The 12,977-nt window shown below is 42.3% G+C and overlaps 1 protein-coding gene across 11 annotated transcripts in view; it reads left to right on the top strand.

Moving 5' to 3' along the window:
* The window catches only part of EXOC6 (exocyst complex component 6), a 214,284-nt gene that overhangs the window by 13,505 nt on the left and 187,802 nt on the right, over positions 1 to 12,977 (top strand). For 2 of the 11 annotated variants that reach the window (XM_021943477.2, XM_003904002.4), the window contains exon 1: positions 3,705 to 3,878. The exons of 5 other annotated variants lie outside the window; for them this stretch is intronic. In XM_021943477.2, coding sequence (XP_021799169.1) covers positions 3,778 to 3,878 — 101 coding nt within the window. In that variant the 5' untranslated portion in view covers positions 3,705 to 3,777. Of the gene's footprint in view, positions 1 to 1,200; positions 3,879 to 12,977 lie in introns of those variants that run through there. 4 more of the 11 variants (XM_031652174.1, XM_031652172.1, XM_031652173.1 and 1 more) reach the window with 4 other exon arrangements.

The raw sequence follows: 12,977 nt of genomic DNA, 5'->3' as shown, positions 1-12,977 counted from the left end.
TATTGACTGAGCTCTAGGCTAAACATTATACATATATTACCTTCTTTAATCCTCACACAATTTGGTAAGCTAGAGATTCTTATTGTCCTTAATTCACACTTGAAGAAGCTGAGGCTTAGTCAAGTTAAGTAACACCCCGAGGCCTAGCATCTAGTAAGAGATGAGTTGGAATTTGAACTCAAGTAGTTAAATGCCAGACCAGAGCAGTTGCACTCTACAACCTCATTCTGAGGGAGGCGCTTTCCCAAGACAGGTCATTAGTCTGTAGATAAATGATGCAAAGATAAGTTGCTAATGACTAAGAGTTTATTTACAAGTCAAATCCTTACTTTGCCAATTAGTTTTATACTGGACACAAAATACATCTCCTGCTCTGCCGGTCTTCCTAGTGTATCTTTCTTCTTCCAGGAGTCCTGAAAAGAGATTTTGGATTGATCTCTGAAAGTCAATATCCACTGCCAAAAAATAATTCCACATGCATCTGCAATCTACCTGTCTGTGCCCTGCTACTCCATAACCTTCTTAGTGCAGACATTAAATCATTCACTCCTAGGGGCTGGGCGTGGTGGCTCATGCTTGTAATCCCAGCACTTCAGGAGGCCGAATCAGGGTGATGACTTGAGGGAAGCAGTGCGAGACCAGCCTGGCCAACATGACGAAACCCCGTCTCTACTAAAAATACAAAAATTAGCTGGACGTGGTGGCTTGCACCTGTAATCCCAGCTACTCAGGAGGCTGAGCAGGAGAATCGCTTGAACCCGGGAGGCAGAGGTTGCAGTGAGCCAAGATCGTGCCACTGCACTCCAGCCTGGGCAACAGAGAGAGACTCCATCTTAAAAAACAAACAAACAAACAAAAACCATTTATCCATTGGATGGGCTTCCCCCACCCCACATTTATATATTTGATATATCTATGTCCATGATTAAAATTAGGGCTGGGCGTGGTGGCTCACGCCTGTAATCCCAACACTTTAGGAGGCCGAGGCCGGCAGATCACCTGAGGTTGGGAGTTTGAGACCAGCCTGACCAACATGGAGAAACCCCGTCTCTACTAAAAATACAAAATTAGCTGGGCGTGGTGGCACGTGCCTGTAATCCCAGCTACTCGGGAGGCTGAGGCAGGAGAAACGCTTGAACCCAGGAAGCGGAGGCTGCAGTTAGCCAAGATCACGCCATTGTTACCCAACCTGGGTAACAAAAGCAAAACTCCGTCTCAAAAAAACCAACCGAACAAACAAAACAAATGTACAGTTAGTTATTTAGGACATTTAACTTTGAATTCTTAGCTAAAACCTCCCGGTACTCATGGAACTGTCAGAAGTCTCAGGGGGAACCAGCAAAAACTGTTTCAGAAGGAGAAGTGGTAAATGGACTTCCTTCCATGTTCACTTGAATTTCGGGGAAGATACTGCTGCTTATGTTGAAGTAATCTCTCTGGGCAGGTGTTGAAACAGGCCTGGCCTGAGGAGTGCCTAAGCAGGGCTGGTTTCCCAGAGCAGGGGCACACTTGGAGCTGACTTTGGAATAAAAGATATCAGGACGGGTGAAGAAAAGGCGGAAAATTCTAGGTAGGGAATGATCAGGAAAGTAATGCTCCAGCTGGAGACACTGGTCAAATAGGAAGCCGACCTGTGCCACATGCCCTGCTCTCCTCATCTTGCTCGCTATCATAGTTCACTGCAGCCTCGAACTCCTGGGCTCAAGTGATCCTCCCACCTCAGCCTCCCAAAGCTCTGGGATTATAGGTGTGAGCCACTGTGCTTGAGCTAAGATAAGTTCTTAAGAGGGGAAAATAACCTTTTGAAAATTGAAACTGAGACATAAAAAAATGAAGACAAACTTTGTCCCCTCCCACAAAGAGAATGAAAAGCTAGGTCTCTCTGCAGGAAATGGAAGACTATCTTAGCTCAATGGATGTGTATAGCCGGAATCCATTGCTCTGAAGATTCCAGATTAATAGGAAGGTGGGCATTAGCAATGTTTTACAGGGCCCTTCCTAAGTTTGGTAGGCAGTGGGTCCCACTGATGCTCACATTCTAATCCCTGGAACCTGTGAATATGTTATTTTTACATGACAAAGGGGATGTTGCATATGTGATTAAAGGACCCTGAGATGGAAGATTATCCTGGATTAAATGGTTGGGTCCACTCTAATCATATGGGTCCTTAAAAACTGAGCATCTTTTCTAGCCTAAGTCAGAGTCAGAGGAAGATGTGACCACAGAAGAATGATCAGAGAGATGCTACTAGATTTGAAGATGGATGAAGGGGGCCATGAGCCCAGGAATGTGGGTGGCCTCCAGAAGCTGGAAAAGGCAAAGAAATTCTCCTGCAGGGTCTCAGGCAAGGAACACAGACATGCTGACACCTTGATTTTTAGCCCAGTGAGACCTGTGACAGACTTCTAACGTACAGAACTGTAAGATAATATGTCTGAGTCATTTTAAGCTACTCAATCTGTAGTGATTTGTTATAGCAACAATGGAAAACTCATACACCATGGGACAGCAATATGAGGTAGACACTGCTATTGTCATTTACAGTCATTTAACTGACATAGAACTAGGTTCTTGCCCAATGTTACACAGCTGTCAAGTGATATTTATCCAAGAATTAATGTCTTCAGACACTGGTCTTCAGAGCTCATGCTCTATTATACAAAACCACCTCCCAGGATGTTTGTGGGGAGGAGGCTGGAGGTAGGTTTCAAGTAAAAGCTCACTGAGGGTGAGTGAGTTACACAGTTGGATAAAGAGCTGGTTGACTCAAAGGGAAGCTTTTCAAAGCCCTCGATTAATGTAGAGCAGAAAGTAGTTGTTCCTCAGGCTAGGTTTACATTCTGTTCCTGTTTAGTCTTCCTTCCTCCCTGCTTCGATCATGACAAACTGGTTTACTCAGTGTCCCACAAATATGTCATTAAGCAGGACTTTTTTCTACACTGATACTTTTGTCCAAGCCTCCCTGCCTTCTCTCTCCCACCTCCCTGCTGCTAACCCCCTTTCAAGAGCTCTCACCCCTCCTCAACCCAACTACCCTGACCTGGGGGCACTGGGATTCAGGGACTTTGGCATGAATCACACATCGCCCTGGGCTTTTTTTTTTTTTTTTCCCAGTATCTTTGCCATCAAGTGCCTTAATTTCTCGTCACTTCATTTTTCTGTCGCTTATAATTTATTTCCAAGTTGACTGGCCACTGGTGGACTTCTTGCAGGTGAGGACATGAATCCACCTGGAGCGGTCTTCATGGTCAACTGGGATCTTTATTCGTTCCTAAAATAAATCTTACTATCACACGCAATTTTGCTTTTCGTGAGCGCATGTGTTCCTTTCTCTGATTGCCCACAACGCAGAGTACATCAGGCCCTTGTTAAATGTCCCCGTGGCTCTTATTACAGAGGCAGGGTGATGATCTGAGTGTCCACCTCGCTGACTACTACGGTATCCCCAGCGTGTGGCACAGGGTGTGGCACGCACAGAAGACAAGAATATATGTTAAAGCCCAAAGGCCGGGACTAGACGCCCAGGAGGGGCTAGCCGCGAGGGAGAGCAGGAGGCCAGCTGGGTACCCGGCAGCCGCCCGCAGCCCCCACTCACTCCCGCAGGTGCGGGGGCGGGAACCGGGTAGCGCGCCTCCTGCCCGGCGTTCCGCGCGCCCCCCAGCCGCCGACTCTCGCGCCCCGCCCCCGCCCCGCCCCTCCGCGCTCGCGCCACCTGGCGCTCGCCCCCGTCGTTCCCGCGGCGCCGCGCCTCTCCGGTTCCTCAGCTTCCAGCCAAAATGGCGGAGAGCAGCGAGGGTCTGGGCACCGTCCCCGAGCACGAGCGGATCTTGCAGGAGATCGAGAGCACCGACACCGCCTGCGTGGGGCCCACCCTCCGGTAAAGATCTCATCCCCCAAGGACTTCGGCTCCCCGCCCTGCGCCGGCTGCTCCTCAGGAGCCGGGCGGGGCGTCCGCCGCCGGCCGCGCGCGAAGCTCCCCGACAGGTGGTGCGCGCGGGGGCGGACGGGGGCGCTCGCGGGTGGCGGAACTCCAGCCCGGACCCGGGCGGGACCGAGAAGGCGGCTGCACCTGTCGGCGCGGCCTGCCTCCGCCTCTGGAGCTGTCACCCCGCAGCCGGTGGGTGTGGCTGCCGCAGCGTCTCTAACCCCGGACGCCGCGGTGCGGCCCCGCGTTCTTCTCCTGGCTGCGGCCCCAGGGCCCGAGGACACTCCTGGGGCCTGGCCCCGTCTCGCTCGTGGCAGGACTGAGGGCTGCTCGGCCGCGGGCGTGCCAGGCTAGGGTCAACAGCCGGCAGTCGGCGTGTCGGAGGTGGCAGGTCGCGCGCGGGTGGAAAGCCTGGTGCGCCAGGCTGCCACGGGCGTGGGAGAATTGAAATTGAGCGGGAGACGCCGGCCCCTTCCCCCTGCTCCCCCGCGCGGCCGGAGTGGGCGAGAAGAGCGCGTGGGCTGGAGGGGAGGAGCTGCTTGCTGCTTGGGAACGCACTAGGGTGACCCTGCACTCGCGGGATCTAAGCTGCTTTGGAGGCAGAACAGCTTTTACTTATTTACAAACATTTCATTAAAATTTTATTAATTGTTCTGGTTATTTTAATCGAGTTCCTCCTCATTCATTTTAAGAGTAGTACCAGGTAATGCATATTCCATGCCAGACTGAATGAATACCTGCTGTTCCGATAGAATATTATTAGCCAGGCACCGTAATGAGCCATGGGTTAGGTTAGGCACTGTCTTCAAGAATAAGTTCCTTTTACATATAAGGTTTCATCTTTTGGAGTGATGATATGATAAATGAAGTTATGATTCACTTACGGAACTTGAGACTGATTATGCTTTATCATTAGTATTTATTCGGAATACTCTTCCTAGAAACAGAGCCCTGTACAGTTTGTGAACCGGTGAATGTAGTGTAAATTGAAGCCAGTTCAAGTTATGTAAATACACCTTGCCGTTAAGAGTCAGGAGGCCTGGGTTCTTGTTTTGCCCTAGTCCTGCTACTGATGAAATGTGCAGTCATGGAAAACAATTATTTAACCTCTCTGGATCTCGGTTTCGTTGTTTGTAGAATGGGGAGGGGAGAGTATTCAGATGTCCAGGAAGCTCAGAACATTAGGGACCTTGCCTATTTGTTCACTGCTGTATCCCTAAGACCAAGCATGTGGTAGGAATGTTACAAATTTTTGTTACATAAAGTTTCTGCTATGATATGATAATGCATAATTAGTGCATTTCCTTAATTTTCCAACATTATTATGTCTTTTAATAAACTATACTTGGTAATGAAAGAAGATTAAAAGGAAACTTTGTTTTCATCACTGCATCTTGAAACAGTGCAGTGCGTGATAAAGTTACTAGTTTATTTGTGAAGATAGTACTGGTTATGAAAGAGGTGCTTCATCTTGGGAAAATGTGCTAGGTAGTGTCCTTGAAAAAAGATGAAATTAACTTAGAAGAACATTTTGAGATATATTGAGAGATTTTTGGGACACTCAGTAACAGAGTATTTGTATTCATAGTGTTATTCTGTTCTCTTTTGTTGGGCAGTTGTTTCAACTGGCTCATTTTGTTTGAACCCACTCTCTTTAGCAAACTCTAGTGACTCACACTTATCCCATATATATGTATATTTATGTCTCACTTATAAGCAGACGCTTTTTGCACACATATAGAGGGTACTGCTAGCAGTCTTTTCTCTTGAACATTGTTTAAGCTACTACTGTTTTTTCCCTGTATTTTTTTTTCCAGGTTTCACTAAGTGAAGTGTTAATACTGCATTTTTAAAAACCATTTATTATGGAAGCATTTTAAATGTTTAAAGAAGTAAAATAGTGTAATGAACCACCATGAATGGTCATCTAGCTTCAATTCATTCCCTGGCCAGTCTTGTTTGAGCTTTTCCCTTATCTACTCCCCCTCATCTTGGATTATTTTGAAGGAAATCCAAGACATCAATTTATTCATAAATATTTTAGTATTAAGATTAATTTTTGTTGTTATTTCCTATCTTTTAGCTGGCCTGAGACTTATTTTATTTATATTGTTTTTTCTCAGCGGCAGGATTTTTCGGCCTGACCTTTTCCTGAGAAGCATGTGATAAACTTTCCACAGGCCCTGACATATAACATGGTTCTTTGACCACAACAGAAGTATATTAGAAATCAATAGTAAAAACGAAAACAAAAACTATCTGGAAAATTCCCAAATATTTGGTCATTGACTAACACACACAAAAAATAAATCAAAAGGGAAATTAGAAAGTATTTTAAACTGAGTAAAATGAAAACACAACATATCATTTGTGAATGCAGCTGAAGAAATACTTAGAAGTTTATGGCACCAAACACCTCTACTAGAAAAGAATGGCTTCAGCTTCTAACCTAAGAAACTAGGAAAAGAAGAGTATATGAAATTCAGAAGAGTGGAAGAAAGGAGATGGTAAAGATCAGAGTGGAATTCAGTGAGACAGAAATGCAGAAAATCAGTGTTATTGTAATAGCACAAAAAAAGGGAAAGAAGGAATATAGCTATATAAGAGTAACATTTCTATATTTTACTGGATGAGAATAATTCTGAAGTAGATTCTGAGAGCAACCACTAATAAATAACTTTTTTCTAAATTCCAGAAAAAAATCACTAATTAAGATGTTACACCAGAAAATATTTGCTTAATGCAAAAGAAGCAGTAAAGGAATAGAGGAGCAAAAAAAAAAAAAAAAAAAAAAAAAAAAAGAAATGAGACATAGAACACAAGATGTGAATCCAGCTATATAAATAATAACATTAAATATGAATAGAGTAAACAATCAAAAGGCATAGGTCCTCAAACTGGATAAAAATCAGATCCAAAGATGTGTTATCTACAAGAGATACACTTTAGATTTAATGACAAACATAGGTTAAAAGTAAACAGAAAAACATGTATCATGAAAAGAGCAACCATAAGAAAGCTGCAGTAGCTATACTAATATCTGACATAACAGACTTTAAAACAAGTCTAGAAATAAAGGATATTTTATGATGGCAAATGATCAATCAATAAGGAATATATAAAGTATAAACATATGTGCGTCTAACAACAGAGTCTGAAAAGACATAAAAACTACACATCATTCAATAATGGATAGAACAACTAAGCAGAAGACCAAAAGGGAACAGGAGACTTGAACAATACTCTTAAGCTAATTAGACCTACCAGACCGCCATAGAATACTCCCTCCAACAACAGTAGGATACACAAGGGAACATGGAACATTATCCAGTACAGACTATGTTAGGCAATAAAATAAGCCTCAATAAACTTAAAATAAACTGAAACCATACAAATTATTATCTCTGACTGCAATGGAATTAAATTAGAAATTAATAACAGAAGGACATTTTAGAAATTCACAAATATGTTGAAATTAAGCACATTTCTAAATAACCAGTGAATCAAAGAGGAAATAATAAGGAAAATTAAAGATATTTTGAAGAAAGGTAAATGAAAACATACAATGCCAAAAATGTTTAGATGAAGCCAATGCTGTTCTTAGAGAAAAATTTATAGCTGTAAAAACCAATATTAAAAAATAAGAAAAATCTCAAATTAATAACCCAAACTTCCATCATAAGGTTGGGTTCCATCATAATGAAAAAGAGAGCAACCTAACCCAAAACAAGGAGAAGAAAGAAAGTAATAAAGATTACATCAGATGTAAATGTAACAGAAAAACAACAGAGAGGCCAGGGGCACTGGCTCACACCTGCAATCCCAGGAATTTGGGAAGCAAAGGCAGGCGGATCACCTGAGGTCAGGAGTTCAAGACCAGCCTGGCCAACATGGCAAACCCCGTCTCTACTAAAAATATAAAAATTAGCCAGGCGTGGTGTCGTGTGCCTGTAATCCTAGCTACTTGAGAGGCTGAAACAGTAGAATCGCTTGAACCCAGGAGGCCGAGGTTGCAGTGAGCCAAGATTGCGCTACTACACTGCAGCCTGGGCAACAGAGCAAGACTCAATCTCAAAAAAAAAAAAAAAAAAAGAAAAAAAAGAAAAAAACAATAGAGGAAAAAAATCAATAAAACAGAGTTGGTTCTCTGAAAAGATCAACAAAAGTGACAAACCTTTCGCTAGAATGACCAAGAAAAAAACAAAGACTCAAATTACTCAATTCAAGAACAAGAGAGAACGTTACAGAACTAAAAATAAGAAAAAGTTAGGAACAATTTTATGTCAACAACTAAAACAATCTAAATGAAACACAACAAATTCCTAGAAAAACACAAACTATCAAAAGTAATTCAGATTTTCTATTTTTCTTTGAGGAGTTCTTTGGAGCTCTTTGTACTTACCTTCTGCCTCACCCCCGATTATAATCCTTGAGCCACTGCTCTAGATCTGCGGGCACGAACAGTGGCCTTCCTCTCTTGGAGTGATATCCTTGCTTTAAGAGCATGGTGCTGGGTGAGATGGCAGTCTCTGGTCTTGGCTTGCCTCTCTCAGTGTGGAGCCTCTCTGGTATGAGCAGGCCGAGGTGAGGGCAGCTGGGTCCCCAATATCGGTGGTTGTTATTACTGTGGTATAGCTTCTGTTCTATGACATCCTCCAGGGGCTGGGTGGATGAAGGAGGACTGGTTGGAAGAATGGAGCCCTTATTCTCTCTGCCACACTCACCTCGTATTTTGGTTCTGCAACACAGTTGGGGTAGGGGTAAGAAATTCTGAATGCCTGCCCTTTCTTTGGCTCTTGACTGAAACCCTGGTGGGAAAGAGAGCCCCACCTTCTTAGCCACTCCCACCTGGGTAGATCTGTCACCTGAACAGGTGGTTGGGAAAAGGTGGTTGTGGGTCATGGGTCAAGGGCCCCAAACTCTTACTGTTCTTACCAAGTATGCAGTAGATTTTCTTGGATAAATGTTTCTTCTTTTGCTGTATGCTCTTACGACAATTTTCAGAAATTCAAATGGTGTTTCTAAAAATAATTTTCATTGGTTAGAGTTGTTTCATTAGGGAACAGGTTTGTGGAATTAGGGTTGTTTCATTAAGGAACAGGTTTGTGGAATTAGGGTTGTTTCGTTAGGGAACAGGTTTGTGGATATCCTCACACTGTTATTGCAGAAGTGTATCCCCCTCAAATATTATTCTTGTTTTATTTTTTTTCCTAAATAGAGTTAACATCAATGTAAAAAAAAAGCCATTTTAAAATGTGTATTTCAGTGACATTTAGTACATTCAGAGTGCTGTGCAGCCATCGTCTCTATCTAGTTTTAAAACATTTTTCATCATTACAGAAAGAAACCTTGTACACATTAAATAGTCACTCTTCATTTTCTCTCCTTCTAGCCCCTGGCAACCAGTTTTCTGCTTTCTGTACTATGATTTTACCTATTTTGGATATTTCATGTAATAGAAGAATATAATATGTGGTTTTTGTGTGTGTCTGGCTTCTTCCACTTTAGCATGCTCATCTGTATTGTAGCATGAATCAGTACTTGTTATGTCTGAAGTTTCATGTCCCCCCACCGTAATTCATATGTTAAAACCTAAATCACCAATGTGATAGTATTAGTAGGTAGGGCATTTGGGTGGTAGTTATGAGGGCACATCACTCATGAATGGGACCAGTAGTAGTCTTAGGAAAGAGAGAGAGAGATTCCGAGAGCTAGCTTGCCCCTTCTACCATGCGAGGATGCAGTTACAAGGCACCATCTATGAACCACAACTCACTAGACACTGAAACTGCTGTGATCTTGTACTTCCCAACCTCCAGAGCTGTGAGAAAGAAATTTCTGTTGTCTGTAAGCTACCCAGTCTACAGTATTTAGTTATAGCAGTCCATATGGACAGCTATGTGGGCAATATCAAGAAAAACCTTGTCTCAAGGAAAAAAGTACTATTCTTTTTATGGCTGAATAATTCTCATTATATAGACATTCCACATTTTATTTATTCATTCATTCGTTGATGGACATTTGTTTCTACCTTTTGGTGGTTGAGAATATGCTGCTGTGAACATTCATGTACAAATTTTAGTTGAATGCCTATGTTCAGTGTTTGGGGGAATCACCTAAGAGTGGAATTGTTGGGTCAAATGGTAATTCTGTATTTAACTTTTAGAATCTGTTTTGTGAAGTGTCAATAGTTTGGAGTACACAAGTCTCTGAAACTGCCTTTCATTGTTGAAGATACAAGCTCGACTTAACATCTTTTTTTCCTGACTTTAGCAGGGGAAACCTTTAGTATTTCTTTATCAGGATAACTCTGGCTTGTGGGCATTTTGTTTTGTTTTGTTTTTTGAGATAGAGTCTCACTCTGTTGTCCAGGCTGGAGTGCAGTGGTACGATCTCGGCTCACTGCAACCTCTGCCTCCTGGGTTCAAGTGTTTCTCCTGCCTTGGTCTCCTGAGTAGGTGGGTGCCCACCACCATGCCTGGCTAATTTTTGTATTTTTTTTAGTAGAGACAGGGTTTCACCATGTTGGCCAGGTTGGTCTTGAACTCCTGACCTCAGTTGATCCGCCCACCTCGGCTTCCCAAAGTGCTGGGATTATAGGCGTGACCCACTGCGTGAGGCCCAGCTCTGGCTTTTGAGCTGAGGTATTTGTATTTTATCATGTTAAGGAAGTATTCACCAATACTGCTTTTATTAGCAAGAAAGGCTGTTGAATTTTGTCAGATGTTTCTTCTGCATCTGTGGAGATGGTCATATGATTTTTTCTTATTTGCTCCATCAGTATGATTGAGTTTATTAATGGATTTCCTATTATTGAAATAGTGCTGCTTCTTAGTATAAACCCCATTTGGTCATGATGATTTGCTCTTTCAATGTGTTTTTGAATTCTGTTGGCTAGTACGCTTTTAAAGATTTTTTGCATTGATATTTATAAGTGAGATTGCTTTGTAGTTTGCACTTCGGTGCACTTTGCACATTGGTGCAGACTTTTTCAGATCTTTGGATCAATGTTACACTCATTTCATTAAACAAAATTGGAAGTTTTTCTTTTTTTGGCATTATATAATTAGTGTTGGTGTTATCTTTTTTTTTTTTTTTTTTGATATGGTGTCTTGCTCTGTTGCCAGGCTGGAGTGCAGTGATGCGATCTCGGCTCACTGCAACCTCCGACTCCCTGGTTCAAAGCGATTTTCCTGCCTCAGCCTCCTGAGTAGCTGGGATTACAGGCACGTGCCACCACACCCAACTAATTTTTGTATTTTTAGTAGAGATGGGGTTTCATCATGTTGACCAGGATGGTCTCGATCTCCTGACCTTGTGATCCACCCACCTTGGCCTCCCAAAGTGCTGGGATACCAGGTGTGAGCCACCGTGCCTGGCTGATGTTATCTATTTTTAAAAGTTTCTCTGAATTACCCCTGTGAAAATCAATGGATCTGGTGCTTTTGGTAGAGGAGTCTTTTAACTCTTTTTTCTGTTTCTTCTGTGATAATTGGTCTGTTTTAGACTTTCTCTCTCGAGGGTCAATAAGTTGTATTCTTTTGAACAATTATTTCTTCAAGTTTATCAAATTTGAGTAGACTTGTGCAGTCTTACTAAAAATAAGATTTTGGCCCAGCACGGTGACTCATGCCTATAATCCCAGCACTTTGGGAGGCTGAAGTGGGAGGATCATTTAAGCCCAGGTGTTTGAGACCAGTCTGGGCAACATAGGGAAACCCATTATCTACAACAAACAAACAAAAACTACATTAGCTGGACACCTGTGGTCTCAGCTACTTGAGAGGCTGAGGTGGGAGGTTGGGGCTGGAGTGAGCTATGATTATGTTCCTGCACTCCTGCCTGGGCAACAGAATAAGACCCTGCTCAAAAAAAAAAAAAAAAAAAAAAAAAAAGTATAGGCCTGTTGTGGTGGCTCACGCCAGTAATCCCAGCACTTTGGGAGACTGAGGCTGGAGGATCACTTGAGTCCAGGAGATCGAGACCAGCTTGGCCAACATGATGAAACCCTGTCTCTACTGAAAATACAAAAATTAGTGGGTGTGGTGGCAGACACCTGTAATCCTAGCCATTCCGGAGGCTGAGGCAGGTGAATTGCTTGAGCCTGGAAGGTGGAGGTTGCAGTGAGACGAGATCGTGCCACTGTACTCCAGCCTGAGTGACAGAGTGAGATTCTGTCTCAAAGAAAAATAACAATAATAATAATAATTTCTTCTCTTTCAATGGTTATATCCCACTTGTCAGTCCTAATTTTAGTATTTTTTTGTATTTAAATTTAAATTTTGTGTATTTGTAATTTCAGTCATTGTTTTCCCCTTTTGTTTGGTTAACTAGTGGTTTTTCTGTTTTGCTGATTTTTTTAAAAAGCTGTTTTTGGATTTAGTAGTTCCACACATTTTCTATTTTCTAGCTCATTCTTTTCTGCTTTTATTTTTAATGATTCTTTCCATTCTTTTATTCTTTTCCTAGATTTTTGCATTTTGTACCTAATTCATTTATTGATGTTATTATTTAATGCTATTCTTCCTCACTGACAATTGCTCTAGGTGTATTCTACATGTTCTGCTATATCTCCCTTATTGCCCCTTTAAAGCAGTTCTGCTGTATTTCTTTCCCCTTTGATCCAAAAGTTTTTTCATAGTGTGTGTTTTTTTATAACTTTCCAAGTGTAGAGAGTCATTTTTATTTGTTAAATTTTGCTACTGATTTCTAGTTTTATTACATTATAGTTAGCTTAGTCTGTTTTTATTCTATTCTTTAAAATTAATTGAGGTTTTATTAGTGGCTTAATATATGGTTAGTTTTCATGAGCATTCTATGTGCTCTTGAAAATAAAGTATTCTTTTTACATTAGGCCCCAAGTGAGACAGAGTCTCCCTGTCACCCAGGCTGGGAGGCAGTGGTCGATCCCAGCTCACCTGCAAGCTCCGCCTCCTGGGTTTACCATTCTCCCGCCTCATCTTCCCGAGTATTGGGACTACAGGCTTCCACCTCAGCCTTCAGGTTTTTTTTGTATTTTTTAGTAGAGAGCCGCTCACCTGCATTAGCAGG

This window comes from Papio anubis, chromosome 11 (assembly GCF_008728515.1).
Source record: "Papio anubis isolate 15944 chromosome 11, Panubis1.0, whole genome shotgun sequence".
Classification (NCBI taxonomy): Eukaryota; Metazoa; Chordata; class Mammalia; order Primates; family Cercopithecidae; genus Papio; species Papio anubis.
Note: the sequence above shows the minus strand (reverse complement) of the source record. Positions and strands in the feature narration are given on the sequence as shown.